The 17,779-nt window shown below is 46.6% G+C and overlaps 1 protein-coding gene across 6 annotated transcripts in view; it reads right to left on the bottom strand.

Annotated features, from left to right (window-relative positions):
* Positions 1 to 2,529: 2,529 nt before the first annotated feature.
* Positions 2,530 to 17,779, bottom strand: part of LOC147729786 (fibrinogen-like protein 1-like protein) — a 34,399-nt gene continuing 19,149 nt past the window's right edge. Inside the window, exons 2-4 of one of the 6 annotated variants that reach the window (XM_086958494.1) lie at positions 15,075 to 15,251; positions 2,698 to 3,387; positions 2,530 to 2,640 (exon numbers count right to left, since the gene is read on the bottom strand). In XM_086958494.1, coding sequence (XP_086814620.1) covers positions 2,552 to 2,640; positions 2,698 to 3,387; positions 15,075 to 15,251 — 956 coding nt within the window. In that variant the 3' untranslated portion in view covers positions 2,530 to 2,551. Of the gene's footprint in view, positions 3,388 to 15,074; positions 15,252 to 17,779 lie in introns of all 6 variants that reach the window. The other 5 variants (XM_086958495.1, XM_086958496.1, XM_086958497.1 and 2 more) reach the window with 5 other exon arrangements.

Here is a 17,779-nt window from a genome sequence, read left to right as displayed (position 1 = left end):
TGTCAAGTCGATCCTTGAATGCTGATTTCTTGGTGGATCGGATAAGTTGGTGGTGTTTGCGGGTGGCGTTCTTGAAGGTGGCCAGGTTGTCAGTGGTTGGGTTTTTTCTCCAGGCTTTCTCGAGGGTGCAACAGCACTTCTTGGATTTCTTAAGGTCATCGTTGAACCAGGGGGCATTTTTGCTACCTTGCTTGATTTGATGGTTTTTCAAGGGTGTTAGTTTGTCTCCATTGTGTGAGGTTGGTGGCTGCTTGGTGTAGGTCCAATGATTTGGCAGGAGGGTTTTGGTGAAGCGATGTGAAGAGCTGGTCGATGGTAATTTTGTTCCAGTTTCTTCAGGGATTTGGTTGTGTGTGGTTGTGGGTCGTGGTCTTTTTGTAGTTGAAGTGAACGCAGCTGTGGTCCGTCCAATGGAGAGCTGTGGTGTGGTTGAAGGAGATGTGCTTGCTGGAGGTGAAGATTGGGTCGAGCGTGTGTCCGGCATAGTGGGTGGGGGTATCAACAAGTTGTTTGAGTCCGAGGTTGACCAGGTTGTCCAGAAGGGTGGTGGTGTTGCTGTCGTTTTTCTTTTCCAGGTGGAAGTTGAGGTCTCCCAGTAGAATGTAGTCCTCGGAGGAGAGGGCGTGTGGGCTGATGAAGTCAGTGATGTCTTCGCTGAATTGTGTGCGGGGTCCTGGTGGCCTGTAGAGGAGGGTGCCTCTGTGTGTGGTCTTGGGGTCGGTGTGGATCTGGAAGTGAAGGTGTTCGGCGGTGGTGAGGTTATCGTCGGAACTGGTCGTGATGCGGATGGTGTTCTTATGGACGATGGCGATGCCTCCTCCTGTTTGGTTGGTGCAGTCCTTTCGGATGATCTTTTGGCCGTCCGGGATGGCTATGGCGATGTCGGGAGCTGATGAGGCGTTCATCCAGGTTTCTGTAAGGAAGGCGACATCCGGCGATGTAGTGTCGAGTAGGTTCCAAAGGTCAATGGCGTGTCTGTGGACAGAGCGGGTGTTGAGCAGGATGCATTTCAGGTGGTTAGTGTTGGAGTTCTGGTTGGAGTTTGTGGATTTGGTGTGGGTTCTGGTGCAGTCGAACTTGCAGGAGTGGCAGGTGAAGGGTCCATGGGTGTGTCCTGTGGCGGCTTGGTAGCAGTCTGGGAGACGTCCGGGGTTGAGTGCCGAGAGGGTGACAGCGTCGTACGTTATACGGGCGGAGTGGATTTTGCGGGGGCCAGAAGGTCTGGCGCTGGGCGCGGTCCAGGTGCGGACGGGCGTAGACGGGCTTACCTTTGGCGCACCTTCGGCGCGCATAGAGCGCGCCCGCTGCGCGTGAACGGTGCGTGTAAGTGCATCTGTCATAAATGGATAGTGGAGGGGGGCGGAACGAGGGAGGAGCAGCTGGGAGGCGGGAGCGGGGAGGAGGGACGGGCCAGGAGTCAACAACAAAATGGCAGCATAAACAAAAAGCGAAACAGGGGCACCACCGGAACAATGCTACGATCTGGGCAGTGGTAGCGGCACAAAGAGGCACAAATAATTCTGCAGGCGATGCGAGCAGTGCAACAATGGCAATTAGCCAATGAGCAAAAGGACAACAATTAGCAGCAAGCGCTACGGTACCAGGCAGCAAGCGCTACGATATCAGACAATGATTTAGCAGCAAGCGCTACGATACCAGACAGCAAGCGCTATGATACCAGACAATGTTACAGGCAGCAAGGATGGTCAGGGAGCGCGGGGAGCGACCGCTTCAGAGGAATCCAAGACGGTCACAGCGCTAGTCCAGAAGGGACAAGCCTTATCTCTCAGTGGGAGGGAGGAGCAGCTGGAAGGTGGGATCGGGGAGGAGGGACGGGCCAGGAGTCAACAACAAAATGGCAGCACAAACAAAAAGCGAAACAGGGGCACCACCGGAACAATGCTACGATCTGGGCAGTGGTAGCGGCACAAAGAGGCACAAATAATTCTGCAGGCGATGCGAGCAGTGCAACAATGGCAATTAGCCAATGAGCAAAAGCACAACAATTAGCAGCAAGCGCTACGATACCAGGCAGCAAGCGCAACGATACCAGACAATGTTACAGGCAACAAGGATGGTCAGGGAGCGTGGGGAGCGACCGCTCCCGTTCTACGGCTGTCACCGTAGAGTCTCCTAATGCAGGCAGGCAGAGTCTCCTAATGCAGGCGTCTTTGTGGCGGAAGCACTGTCTTGGCCAAAACTGGATCTCCATGTTCAATTCAAACTCTATAACTATACATAACTACAACTCACATTCTTTTTAACTTCTTGGATACAAACATTTCACAAGCATCCCTCCACAAAACACAGGACTATTGAGAGTCCTCCACCTCAGTGAAGTTCTGAACATGAATCTGGAGATTGTGACTTACTGCTGGCATGGGTCTCCTCAACTAAAATACATTCAATACATTCAACGATTTGCTCGATTTGGGATGGGGAGCAAACACAGGAAGGCGTAATAACAGTTGTTTCCCAAAAAGACTGTATGATAACACATCATCTTAGAACAAAGAATGTGCAGGCAAATAAGGTACTCAAATGTAATAGTTTAATCCAGTTCACAAGGGGTAGGGTTTATGTCATCACCTCCACCATTATCCCCTCCTCCGTTATCTCCACCTCCATTGTCCCCACCCCCTCCGTTGTCTCCACCTCCCCCATTGTCCCCACCCCCTCCGTTGTCTCCTCCTCCACCATTGTCCCCACCACCATTGTCCCCTCCTCCATTATCTCCACCTCCTCCATTACCATTGTCATCACATATAATTACTGGCTTGATCAGAATCTCACTAGATTTACAGTTTCCGGGGCATACACCTTGCCAGTGAATCTTATTCTTCGTATTTAGATTTGCATAACGACAATTGTCATACCACCAGCCTCCCCCACCAACTGATGCACAATTCTCCTGGGAGCGGTCATTATCCTGATCATAAGCGGAGAATTTCATGTTGTCATGTGCTGCATGGGCGACGTCAGTGGTCAGAGCATCGGGGGCAGTGCCTGAGTATTTGCCTAAACGTAGGCGGTAGCACCCAGATTCCCCCTCCAGGCGGAATAGATCATAATCCGCAATTTGTTCCTTTCCATAGGCATCGCGTAACAGGAAGCGAATCATATAAAACTTCTGTTTTGTGATAAGGTGTATATGTTCGTTTCCGAGCCAGTGGTCCCCCCGAAGGTCACCAAACCCTCTCTTGTAGCTTGCCCAGTTATTATTCCAGGTGATTTTTGTATTGTAACTGTTCTTTTGTACCACAGTCCAGCCGCCACCTCCTCTCATGTCACAGTGCACCACCACATTCCGGTTGATCTCAGGCTGAACAATGTAAAGTCCACTTGGCTGCCCCTCTGATAAGCCGGCACAATCACCAGGGAATCCAGCTGTCAGAAAACAGACAAAAGTTTATTTTAGAGAATGCGTGTGCCACTTTGCAACTTCTTTTATTTCGCATCTACTAGTCTTTTTGGCATTGCAATACTTTGGGAATGGAGTAAAACTTATTTTAATTGTTAGTACCTTAGAGATTAGGAGTTCCATTAAAGCTAGATTTACTTTCTGTTCCACAGTTTAGTATGTGAATGCTGTTATACGAAACCTTTTTCTGTTTCTTGGACTTAGTAGTGGCACGTGTATGAATCTGATCCCTTCAGGTGAATATTGTTTGTCAGTATGTGACATGTGCTTTGCCTATATAGGGGCCAACCCAGCTAGTTTCAGTTATATTTTTTCTGCGCCAGTCAGAGCAGATCCAGAGAACAACTACTCCAGTCACTTTTTGACTGACCTTTTTCAACCATTTGTTAAAGATTTTTTGAGACATTGGGCCGGATTTAGATCTTGATGGATGGGTTACTCTGTCGCAACGGTGACAGATATCCCATCCACCAAAATATAAATCAAATTATATCCAATGGGATTCATATTTGGGTGGACATGATCTCCGTCACTGTTGTCACGGAGTTACCCATCCGCCATGACCTAAATCAGGCCCATTGTCTCCTGGTGTGGCAGGAATGTCTGCGAAATAGACTGGTTTTAAGCTCTGTGGCACCTGTTACTGGCAGATGTTGGTGACTGACCCATATCTCGTCTGCCTCTGGTGTCTCAAGCACAACCACGACTCCAAGACCTGCATTGATTTTTGCACCATGCACTCTAAGGCCTTGAGGGAGCGGTTCCTCAAGCTCCTTGCCACTTGACCTGTGTCACCGCGACGGTCTTGACTCCGGTCGTGGGGAAGGTCCTTGGATCAGTTGCAGAGCCATCGTCAAAGTTGTCCGGGTGTTCAGGTAAGTCCCCAAAAAAGAAGAAAAACAAGAAGCCGAAGAGGTCTTCGACTTCACCTCCTCTGTCAAAGTCATCCTTTGAGATGCAGGAATGTCAGCATTCAAGGCCTGACTCCGCGGTTGAGCCTGTCATTGGGCCATCTCCATGCCTCCCGGTGTTTCCTGGAGTCAGAGCAACCCCCGGCCAACTCAGTGAGCTTTATGAGGCCATGCATCTCATACTTGGGTGGCCAATTCCTGCTGGCGCCCCTTGGAATCTGCAGGGGTGGCAGGGGTTCCTACTGGTTTTCTGGCTGTAGGTTCCACCCAGGACCTGTCGGGCCCTGTGGATCCATGGATGGATCGGGATCAACGCTGGTAGAACCACCTCAACCTTCTCCGGCGCTGGTCCCACTGCCGACATCCCTGGTTCCGCCCCACATTTGACCCCTGGGATCTGCAGATTGTCCAAAGAGGCTATTCCCTCCCCTTCATGACCAACTCTCCACCCATGCCACTCACTTGCGGTAGACTGGCGGACCATATCTCCTTACTGTTCCAGAAAATGGTGGCTCTTTGACAAAGGGAGTCATAGAGAGGGTGCGGGCATCAGAAGTAGGTTGTTGTTGCTGACACGCTACTTTCTGGTGCCCAAGAAGGGTGGAGGCCTTGGTCATATACTAGACCTGTGCCCTCTTAATTTCTTCTTGAAAAAAGAGAAATTCAAAATGCTCACACTTGCTCAAGTCCTGTCTGCCTTGGACCCAGGAGAATGGATTTTGTGTGTTGGGCTTGCAAAATGCATTCTACATCTCTGTCCTACCTGCCCACAGATGTTACCCACAGTTCAAAGTACACCACACGCACTTTCAGTTCATCTTGCTCCCTCACCAGTGCTCATCAGGTGTTCACCAATATGATAGCAGTGGTTGCCGCTCATCTGTGGGGTACAAGGGTGTGAGTCTTCCCCTAAATTGACTACTAGCTGTTGAAGGCGGGCTGGTCCCAGGCAAGTCTCCCACCTACAGACTACAGCAGACCTCTTGCACTCACTGGGGTCCACTATCAACATAGCGAAGTCACACCTGACTCCCTTTCAGACGCTCGTTTTGATCAGAGCTGTTCTGGACACAGTTCAGTATCGGACTTATCCTCCTGAGTGGCAAGCCCAGGATATTCAGGCTATGATACCGATGTTTAAGCCTCTATCCTGGGTTTCTGTGAGACTGACTTTGAGAATGCTGGGCCTCATGGCCTCTAGAGTACTACTGTTGACACATGCCTGCTGGCATATGCTGGATCTGCAATGGGACCAGAAGTTTCAGTGAGCGCAGCATCGAGAGAATCTCTAGGACATGGGTCAGATCTTGGAGGACAATGCAGAAGATCTGCAGTGGTGGTTAACAAACCATGATTGGATCAGCAGCAGACCCCTCTTTCTTCCCCAACAAGATATGACAGTAGTGATGGATGCGTCCCTCCTGGGGTGGGGCAGCCACCTGAGAGAGGTGGAGATCAGAGGACATCAACCTGCTGGAGCTCGATGCGATCCAACTGGCACTCAGAGACTTTCTACCCTCGATCAAGGGAAGGATAGTGCTCATGTACAACACCACCGCCATGTGGTACTGCAACGAACAGGACAGAGTGGGGTTGAGGACCCTTTTCAAAAGGCCTTGCATCTATGGACATGGCAGGAATGTTAGAGCATTTCCCTGGTGGTTCAACACCTTGCAGGATCTCTGGACACCAGAGCGGACAAAGTTACCTGTAGATGCCAAGTGGATTATGAATGGCAAGGTCTCTTTCAGCAGTTTGGAGAACCTTGGACAGATCTGTTTGCCACCGCCAAGAATATGTAATGTCAGAAGTTCTGTTTGTTGGAGTTTCAAAGGTGGCTGTCGCTCTGTGACACTTTTTAACTTGAGTGAAGCTCAGGCCTCCTGTACTCCTGCGCAGAGTTCTAAAGAAGATTAGGAACAACTAGGCACAAGTCATCTTTATGGCTTCAGACTGGGCTCAGAGAGTCTGGTATCCCAAACGGTGGAGCATGGCCGTCTGTTCTCCGATCAATTTGCCTCTTTGAGAGGATCTTCTGTCACAGAAGCAGGGAAGGGTTCTCCACACAATCCTGTCAATGCTCCGCCTCCATGCGTGATGATTGAGTGGCGACATTTGACAGCTTTTGACCTTCCCCTTAAAGTCTGTAATGCCATCTTGGCAGCCAAGCGTCCTTCCACAAAGAAGGTATATGCCTGCCACTGGTGCACGTTTGTGGCATGGTTGCAGAAAAATAGGTTGATCCCCTTTCTGTGACCCTTTCTCAGGTCCTTCTGGTTAGTCTTTCACTTTTTCACTTACGAACACCAAGAGGGGTAGAGAGGAAAGTGATCAAGCCAAAATGATAGACAAATATAGGCACACATTGTGTGTTTAGAAAACTACCCTCACTCACACATAATTGTTTGACATGCTTCATCATTGGATCTGCTTACAATACATCCTGGTGTAGCCACACACAGGATGGGGCATAGGGAGGGGGAAGACAAAACAACATATAACACAAACAAAAAAGAGTGTCAGGGTGTTAATCCCCTGGTGACTGGGTGCTGTGATAGAAATAGTGCAGTATAGAAAGTGCTTAAAACTGACTCTTGGGTGCCCTAATCAACCCTTTCATTCATGAGCCCCAAGGCCAGGATTAAAAATTATATAGGATGGGTATGCTTAAAGAGAATATTAGGTTCCCCCAAGCACCCCTCCTGAAAACTGCTCGTGTCAACATGTTTTGACCATTCAATTATGCGCCAAAATTGGTCGCTTCGGCCTTCTTCAGGACTTTTATCAGTCCCAGTCTCTTCCCCATCTTACCTTATTTCAGTTCTGTACATAAAAAGGTGGCAACAGGACCCCAAAGGATCTAACACATGTGGAGGTAATTCCCACCAACACAGGAAACAAGTACGAGTTTATCACAGTTGTATACTCAAACTGGCGAGGTGCAGAGAGGGCCCCTAAGAACACAATCGTTCTGCAGGGAAGCCAACACCACTCCGTGTCTGTCCTCTCCTCGCCGCGCAGTAGTCTTTCACTTGCCCATCAGGGCTCTTCTTTGGGCTCTTTTTTACAGGCTATCTTCCTGTCATCTCGGCATTTCTGCGGTTGCCAGATCAGCCACACCTTTTCAAGACCCCTATTGTGCATATGTTTCTGAAAGGTCTACAGCACTTGTTCCCACCTTCACCCTTTATCATGCCTCAGTTGGACCTAAAAGTAGTCTTAACTTTTCGAATGTGCACTACTTTTGAGATGCTACACAATTGTCCTATCAGGCTCCTTATTATCGAGACGACCTTTCTAGTGGCAATAACATCTGCTCGGAGGGTAGTGAGTTCCAGGCTTTGTCATCTAAGCCTCTGTACCTCAACATCTTTCCAGACAAGTTGATCCTTCGCACTAGAGCTTGTTTCCCACTGAAGGTGGTCACTCCCTTTCATATAGGCCAGTCCATCACCCGCCTACCTTTTATACTACACCTCTTTCCTCTATGGAAGAGGAGAGATTCCACCGGCTAGACCCAGAAAAGGATTGCCATTCTACCTTGACTGCATAAAAGAGTTCAGTATGGATGACCAACTCTTCGTGAGGTATATAGGAGCCCAGGAAGGGAAGGAGGTACAGAAATGGCACATCTCTTGATGGAATGTGCTCTGTATCAAAATCTGAAATGCGTTAGCCAAGATGCCGCCCCCTGAGGGTTTGCACGCTTATTCTACCAGAGCCAAGGCTGCGACCACTGCATTAGCACATGGAGTTCAGGTCCTGGACATCTACCAGGCAGTAACGTGGGCATCTCTGCACATGTTTCCTAAGCACCACTACCTTGACTGTCAGGTCCGTAGAAATGGGCATTTTGCCTGCTTGGTACTGCAGGACTTTTTAGTGTGAAATTCTTTTGCATACCCTCCTCCGGGGAGGTATTGCTTGGGTATCTATTCTTAGGTAAGGAATCTGTGGCTTGAACTCTCTATCAGATTAACAAGTTACTTACCTTTGGTTACGACATATCGGGTAGAGACTCTATCTAGCCACAAATTCTTTACTGACCCACCCATCCTCCCCACTCTGCAATCAGATTTATAGACTTAGGACTTTTCCCCCTTTCAGGCCCCTAGTTTCACACACAAGTGGTTAGTATTCTTTGTGGCTCCACGCTTCTGATGTGGAAAGTTGCAAAAAGTAACTGACATCAGCCCCTGAGGGTTGTGCCTATATAGGCACAGCACACGTCACTTCTAGCTTGGACGCCGCCAACAAGTTCACATGGAGCTAAACAATGCCACCTACCAGTGCGCTGGGGTACTCTTCACAAAATATATTCCGGATCTAATATGACGCCTGTGGGTAATTCTAAGTTATGGAATCTGCGGCTAGATAGAGTCTCTGCTAGATAAGGCATTAACAAAGGTAAGTAACTTGTTCTTTAGGGACATAAGTACACTGGGCAACATCAGTCTAGAAAAGAAAATAAGCATATATGAATTCAACAATAAAACCCATATATAGATTGTTGCATCTGTAATTAGGTGTTAATCAGTTGAGCCTAGTATAATTGGCAATATCTCATGAATTCTAATTTGTCAAACACCTGCCAAGAGCTGCTGTATCTGTTTTTGACAGGGGAATGTTCGAGTCATTTCAGTCAGGTATTGGATTTTGGTTCAGCATGTAAAGAGTTTGTGAGGAGTCACTAATGCGACTTTCCAGTGGTGCTGACATTTAGCCCTGCTCATCCTAACTATATGCGATTTTTCTTTGGGAGGAATCTGGGCAGAAATTCCCTCAGAAGGTGGAACAGTAATCTCGGGAACCCAAAGTCAGGATGGACCAGCAATTGAGTAGTTGAAATGCACTTTGTCCTGGTATTTCCTGGTCCCTTGCAATCTCTTTAAACAAGGATAGGGTTGAAGAAGACAAGGAGCCATTGCAATCCTAGATTTAATTTTAGGAATGGAGGCTACCCTTACGCATAATATCTTTTAATGCCACTCTGCTTCACCACTGCATGCATGCCTGTCTGAGCCGGTGGGAAAGGGAGATGTAGGGCTCCAATCTATTGTTGCTGGAGCTGCCCAGGATATTCTACACAGCTATGACGCTTTTGTCCCACTCTTCTTAATTTCCGAAGTTGTCCTAAAACTTGGCTATTTGATCAGGCTTTCTAATCGTGCATTCGAACTTGGGTTCTGACAACATTGTAGCGCCAAGAAACCTCCTCGGTGTATGTGCGCTTTATACATTTATTTTAACATAACATAACATCTGACTTCTACTCAGGGTACCACATTTTCAGTGTACCCTTGTGGGTTTTGAGAGAACTAGTTCCACGAATCAGCTCACTAGAGTGATTGTACCTCATTCACTTATTGGCCCATCCACTAGGAAGGGAAAAAGAACCCTTAGTGATCATAGGGTAGGTAGAAGTGCCCCAGCCCAAGTAATGATGCACCTCGGATAGTAACTCATTTACAAGCAATACCAAGGCTACATTTAATCTCCTGTGTCCATTTCATATGCCTGATGCAATATAGGTTTAGCCTTTCTGTGTTTTCAAATGCACTTGCTAATGGCAAAATATAAACTGCTCTGTCTGCTTAAGGTGCTTTTTTCACACATTATTTGCCATTTCATGGGCAGGTCGGCCCCTCTGCGTATCAACCCTTCCTTGTCAGACCTGCATTTCAACCCCAAAGAAGTATTTCCTTCACCAGGAAGTTGTCAAACACATTTGTAAGTAGCAATCCTTTGATTATATGTAACACCTTTTGTATATTCATGAGACAAATATTTGTGTTAAATATGTATTTTAGGTGCCAGTGTATTCAGTGGATTTTGAACCTGTATCATTAGACTAGTTCAACCTTGGCAAAAGTAATCTCTTCCTTTTTAGGTCTCACCTAGGCAGCCCTTGCGCTGTCTCTTCGAGACATGCTGTATTCAGGATAGGACATGAAGCTCCCCCCACTTTCTGCCCATCTTTTTAATCGGCTCCTGTACCTGTCCTTTATAAATGGTGGCTTTTCATTTGCCAATAGGCTTATTAGTCTCTCCTTAGTACTGCCTTGTCTCTTCTTGTGACCTCCCATGAGGAATCCCCCTGTTACATGTGTTGTTACTCAGTAGGCTTTAACTACAGCCTTCGAGTACTGTTTTCTTAAATAGCTTTGTCTTGCCTGCTATTGCAGGCAGGACACGCTGTCCCTCAGTGTTTTTTTTTAAATCATTTATTCAATGGGGGATGCCTGGCAAGACTAATGGCAGCCACGCTTTACTTTTGTTATATGCTGGATGAACGCGGCTGCATGTATTTCATTTTATGTTTATTTATGTTTTTTTACAATGGCAGGTGCCATGCTTTAGCTTTAAACATCTTAAGGTAAAGCGTGGGTGCCGTGATTACTTCAAGAGTAAACAAATAGAAAAAAAATTGTTTTTTTTTCTTTTCGCTTTTGAAGCAATTGCCGCACCCATGCTTTAGCTTAAAATGTTCAAAGCTAAAGCGCGGTGCCGGGATTTTAACAAAAGTAAATAAATAGAAAAAAAACCTGCAGCAGTCATTTTTCTCTATTTATTTACACAGAGTTCTTTCAGCAGGAGGGAGAGGGGAACCAAGCGCATGTCCACGATGGAAAGGCTTGCATTGACTGGGTTGCAATACAGTCATATATCGCTTTGGTAGTCCGGCAGCCCTATGCTGCAGTGCCTTGTTCTTATGTTCCATTCCAGGCATCACCTTGTAGAATGTTGGGTTGCTGCCTGATTGCCATGTTACTGGGTTCCCTTATTCAAATGGTTTGAGAGCAGTTGGAGTTGGACATGTAACCATCCCGGGCAGCTTCCACATCAATCAAAAATCCGTTTTTGTTTTCCCTGCACTCAATATTGGCCTGAACCTTGGCGTATCTGCGGATAAATGCCATAGATCCAGCTTGTGCACTTTTGACATACAAGTATGCCAGAGGTGGGTACGTTATAATTACGAACACAGAGACATATTGCTGAAATCTAAGACGATCTCTCTTGAAATAACTAGAGGCCCTCCCCACGGTTTGCATGATAAGGAATTTCTTAAGGGTCCCCTGGCAGGAATTCCCAAAAGCCCAAAGGCCTCCACCTAGAATCCAGCTGTGGTCCGTGCAGGTAACAACGGTGGAGCAGGGTAAGGGGGAATTTCGAGGGATAAGGCAGAGGGAAAATTAAATAAATAATTATTTGTCCCTCGCCATCGTCCCTCAAAATCCCCCCTTACCCAGCCCCACCGATGTTACCTGCACGCACCGCAGCATCTAGCATCAACTGGTGCACCTACCTGTGCTCCAGGAGAATCCTGATCCTTGCCAATCAGGACTCTTGCACAGGAATGGATGCCCTCCAGCTGGAAGTTTTCATGTTTAGGGGTAGAGGAAAATGGTGCCAGTAGGGGTCTTATTTGTCAGTGGTGGTGGACGCAAAAGAAGGGCAATAAAGGAGTACTGAGACGAATCAGGTAGAAGGTATTTTGGCCATTAATGCTGCCACCATAGCAAGGTTCAGATAGGATAAATGGGCCAATGATGGAGGAGGAGGTGATGTACATTCCAAGAGCATCTTCCCTGCCTGAAACGGGCATGCAGTTTTGATATCTGTTGACCTGAGACAGCTTATGTCTGAGCTAAAACGTAGTCCACTCCATTAGATAGGAAGTATAATGTATGGGCTCTCAATATTGAGAACATTACAATTTGTGTCAGGGCATATTTTGCAAACATGGATCCGATGGCGGGGAAGAAGAGAATGAGTTGAAAGCAGAACGTATCTTGCTTGCTGCTGCACAGAGAGTAGTGCGGGGGTGGGGTACACCACCCCTCTGCCAGAGAGCAAGGCCAAGTAGGAAAGATGAATGAACATTATATGACAAGACGAGTGCTGTGGTTAGTTGTTGAGCGTGTACAGTAGTGTGACTATTGGTGTGTAATAGTGTGCCATTCTTTGTAGGGTGCTTTGAGACTTTTAGAAAAGTGTGCTGTTTGCATAATTATGTAGTGGTGTTGTAGACTGGCGTGGCCATTGTATAGTGATGTGACAGTAGCAGTGTTTTGAAATGATTGTTGTAGGGAGTAGTGCGACATTGGCGAGTGCTACAGCGGTTGCTTTAGTGTGATATTTGTTGTGGTCTTCTGTTAGTTGCTGTAGAGTGTTTTGATGATTGTTGTTGAGAGGTGGCAGCTCAGGATGTTGCATTAGTGTTGCAGAGTTGTGAGATGTTTGCAGATGAGTGGTGTAGCAGTTATCCTAGAGGCGTCTAACAGATGTCGGAGAGCTTTATAACATTGTTGTGATGATTATTTTCGAGCAATGTTGCAATTACAGGCCTAAGCCGTGATTCCTGAAATAAGTCAGACAGTTGGCATAGACTGTTGTAACAGCATTGGAGAATGCTGTAATAATTGTGGTGGAGCAGTGTTGTGATGGCTGTTAGCGGTGCAACCGTTGCTGCAGTGGGTTTGGGAAGTTGCCATATAGTGTTGTTACGCTGTAGAGTGTTGTGATTGTTGTGGAGCCGTATGCCAGTTACTAAGTTGTATAATCGCTGCCTTCGGGGGTCGGACAGTTGTGGTGATGTGACATTGTTGTGGAGTATAACATTGCTTCTTGTAAAGCTCTGGGGCAATTGTTGAGTGCTATGACAGTTGCAGTGACTTTTGTGGAGTGGTGTGATGGCTGTTGGTCAGTGGTACAATAGTTGGTGTACAGAAATCTAACAGTTCTGGAGTGTTGTGAAGTACTGTGATGAATCAGCTATACTGTATAATATAGAAGTTCATTGTTGCTTTTTCAGGTATGTTTTGATGTTACCCCATACTGTTTCTAAGTTCAGCCTGTCAAATCCAAGCAAATATGGGGCCATCCCTGCTCTCAAAGACTGGACGACTACTTTTATAGAGCCTGTTTTAACCTACCCATGACAGCAGTGTCAGTAAGATCATGTGATGTACGCCCTTGGTCTGACTAACCCAATCTGAGAGGAGAGATTTCGTTGTGGTGTCTGGTCCAGGAGAGAGCTCCTATTGTCATTCTGTCGAGGTGGATTTTTTTTTACCTCTATGAATTGAGATGTATTTTTTAACGTTTTATTGTAATGCAAAGGTTTTAATTAACTTATGCAAACAAATAAATAAATTATAAATTACTGTCGAGGTGGGAGAAGTTGCATTCTAGTAGTAAGATGGCGATACACGAATGAGCAAAACCAGGTTTCCGTGTGCAGTAGAATTAAAAGTCTGATTCTTGGATGGGGAATATATAAAGGTTCAGACCTACAGTTCAGAAGGGAAGCTTTGATAGGATTTATAGATGTTTCACTGGTTTGAGAGGATGTTCTACTTCTCAGGCTTCTATGGCAGATACATCTGTGTGTTTAGGACATCTAGCTGTGGGGCCTGGGATGGTAATACTCATGGAATCTGTAATTGCAGACAATGTGGGTTTCTTTAGTGATAAAGTGCATGGAGGAATGCTCAGACCCACTGGCGATGGTTTGCCTGTTGGGCTCTTCGGGTGTATATGTGTTTGGAGGGTGTAGATGTGTTGAATGTAGGTGGACTAGACTAGGACCTTGGTTGACAGAGTGGCGCTGTATCTAGGGGCTGCGGTGGTTATCAGAAGCGCTGTTCTTCGTCATTGACAGTATTTCGATCCATATCAATGTAAGGGTAGGTTGTTCCAGATTATGGTCAAGACTACATTCATTTATGCTGCCATTTTGCCAAGGGCCTGTGGTTGATGAAGGTGAGCTAGAGGAATTGGGGTCAGCAGGAATGGCGTTTATGGTATGAGTGTTAATATCAATTATAACAGCATCCAGGCTGGGACTGAAATTTGTCACCGATTAAGATTTCTGAGGTGGCCCTCAGCCTTTGGTCTTTTTGGTATTTGAGGGTTGCTTTGGATAGGCGAGCGGGAGTGGGACATCTGAGAGGATGCTGCATTACGCCGGCGACGGACGTGATATGAAACTCTCTTTAGGTTTCATTGCCAAAATGGGATCACTTGAACTAATGTATAGGCTGTTGATCTTGAGAAATAGAATGAGGCAGCTGCATTATGCGTACAGCGAATGCAGTTTTAAATAGTCACATTAGGGGTGAAGGAGGCGCATCACAATTATTTGATATGTGGTACAACATCGCCATTAGTGTGGCTTATCATTGGTTGGCTGCTGGTATATAGCAATCGGAGTAGCATGTTGAAGTAGTGTGTGCTGTGGTTCAGCAGTAGCGCTGTGATGCGACTGTGACTTGTTTTTGGCCGAGTGAGTGCTTGATTCCCATTCAAGGGCGTCACTACGAGTTAGCTGGACTTTGCAGCGGAGATACCAGGGAGCTAGAATTACATTTATCGGCTGGTAACTCTGCGGAAAAGTCCATCTATTAAGAGTTTTTTTCCTGAAATGGGGAATAACTGGTCCCATCCGGATTAACCGGTTGTTTTATTTGCTAGTTTTTCACTATTTTGGTAAAATAAAAGATGCATACATTTTCCACCCGCTCTGGTCAGACAGAAAGTGTATGAGGGACTGCCTATAGGGGTTTGGGTCAGGGTGGGGGCACAGAACTTCAAGGCATGCTTTTGCCTGTCCATGGGGGTGAAGTAACACAACTCATAATGAGGGCCCGCGCGTCAGTGAGTGATGCTAGCTCTGATCTCCACTTTTCCTTGCCAGACAGACCTACTCAGGTCCTCCTACTCTTGTGAGTACTCACCATGCCCAGCACTGGATTTCGGGTAGTTCAGAATCTCGTTCACGTTGATCCCGTTCAGCAAGTGGCTGTTCTCGAGGGCCAGCGAGACGGAGCGCCCCTTCCTGCGTAGCTGTGTGGCACTGACACACACTGAGACCAGAAGAAGCGCACAGAGGCCGCGCATCGCTTTCCAAGGCACTGCGGGGACGAGAAGGCAAGAGAAACATAACCAACTTGTTTCCAGGAGGTGAAGAGGGAATGTGCAGATGGGGGAGGAGTCCTGGGACACAGAAGAGGGGGAGAGGTACAGACTGAGGGAGAGGAGAGGAATGCATAAAAGGAGAAGGGTAGATGCGAGTGATGGAGCAGGGAAGGTTCCCGTCCACCCACAAGCTCACATCACCAGCACAGAATGACTGCCGCCCAGGAGCTGACACAGCAGTGATGCATCGCACTCACAACCCCACTGTGGCAGCCGCAGGCCACGAGCGAGTGCGAATGACTCATCATAGACGACAAACTAAAATACACACACAGGAGGAGAGATTCTGAGCCACCCACCTCCACCTCTGGCAGCAGGGAGGGATTCCCTCCTCAACCCTGACAAGCCATGGCAGGGGCGGGTTTCCACCCCCCACCTACCTCGAGCTAAAATCTGCACAGAGGGGGATTCCACACACCTACTGCCTGAGACACGCTCCCAAAAAGGACACGACACAACCGCATCTACCCACTCACAGCGAAGACAGGCTAATGTATGTCGCTGGGATTCACGCCCACCTGCAGGATCCTGCCCAATAGATCACGTACATCTTAACATTAGCGCACCGGATGCCTTTCCCGTCATATAGTCGGCATTATAGGGACATGTAGAACAGTGGTCTCTGCAACAGGCTCTCATCTGCAGCAAACACATGCCACCGCCTGTCACTCATCCAAGGAGTCCCCTATGACATGCTCACATCTGCAGAAGAGAGCTATTCTCACCAGCTACATTATGTACATGGTAGCATGCACACAGAATGGTCTCTACTTACCAAGGGCCAGATGTACAAAGCTTTTTTGTGGTCGCAAACGGGCCAATTCGCAGATCACTCCGTTTGTGACCGCAAACATGCATTTTGCAATGTACAAAAGGAAAAATTGCGCTTTGGTAACTTGTTATCAATTCACAATTTGCGTTTGCTACCAAATACCAATTCGGTATTTGTAAGGGGAGTTCATTCAAAATACCAAAACAGAATGCTATGTATTAATGTAATGCGACTAAACTCAGGGGTCACAAAACACTGATATTGTACCACCAGTTCAAAACTGGTGGTAACCCATGCGCAAAGGGGAAGGGGGGTCCCTTCGGGATCCCTTCCCCCTTCGATAATGGTAAACAAATATTTTTCAAGAGCAGGCAGACCACTGTCTACTCTTGAAAAATGGAACTGCAAAGTTTCATTTTTGCTGCATTTAAATAAAAAATGATTGCTATATTAAAAAAATGATTCACAGGCATGGTGGTCTGCTGAGCTCAGCAGGCCACCATCTCTTTAATAGCTGCATTTTCTAATGGGTTGCAATTTGCCACCTACATCATTAATATTCATGAGGTAGGTCTATTTGCGACCCACAAGGAATCTCTAAAGAAAATCAGAAGAGATTCATACATTAGCAATACCGATTTCCTAATTGCGATTCAGAGATTATCACAGTTAGGAAATAAGTATTCCTAATGTTTGTACATCTGGCCCTAAATCACCTAAACATACTTTCATCTACATCACATTGACAGCATCCTCTGCCTGGCCTTAGTCACTTGAGGACTTGCAGAAGAGAACAGTTTCTACCCACTGAATCCCCTACAGCGCTCTCACACTTGTAGGAGAGAGTTAGTCTCACATACCTACTTTCAGTCAGACGGGAACATGCATAACAGAAATGTTTCTATAGACTGCGCCACCCGAACATGGATACTTGTACAGCACAGAGACATTTCCATCTGTCTACAGTCAGTGGCATGGAAACGTACAGAACATATAGATTGCCTCCCACTAAAACATCTACTGCTAAGAAACATCCTTCAGCAATACATTTGATGGCAGGTTGTGCAGAGAGTATAAATAAGTCAAGCTAAAAAGCCCAAACAAACACAGGTTTTAATACATTTGACTGGAATTACTGAGATTGGATGCCTAGAGGGTATAAACAATAAGCTTTCAGAGTCCCAATTAATTATTTGTCGCGACAGACTGATGTAACAACCAAAAAGAGATTTCCACTCCCCATCAAAAATTAACTTCAACGTTGAGTAGAGAATGATGCCTACTTTCTATAACAAGCTAAAATGCACAAGAAACAACATTACCCGTGCATGCGAAACAACGCATTCCATTACAGCGAGGTCATTGCAACAACCGCCTTGTTACATCGCATGCCATTACAAACCAAGCTGTTACAATGACTTGCTGTAGGGGGCAGAAGGTGTTTTTTAAGGTGGGTTTTAAATCCAACTCCTTCCCTACTGTTGCTAAGACTGGAGTTGGAATATTAAATTATACTATTCTAACATCCAGCGGCCCTCTACAGCAAGTTGTTGTAATGACTTGTGTTGTAATGGTATGTGATATAACAACAAGGTCATTGTAATGACCGCGTTGTAATGGCATGCATTCTAAACGCATGCATTATAACGTGGCCTATTCAACATGTACCTCAGAAAGAGTATCCGCCCACCA

The sequence above is a fragment of the Lissotriton vulgaris genome, chromosome 2_1 (genome assembly GCF_964263255.1).
Source record: "Lissotriton vulgaris chromosome 2_1, aLisVul1.2, whole genome shotgun sequence".
In the NCBI taxonomy this organism is placed as follows: Eukaryota; Metazoa; Chordata; class Amphibia; order Caudata; family Salamandridae; genus Lissotriton; species Lissotriton vulgaris.
The sequence above is the reverse complement of the archived record's forward strand: the minus strand, read 5'-3'. Positions and strand labels throughout refer to the sequence as shown.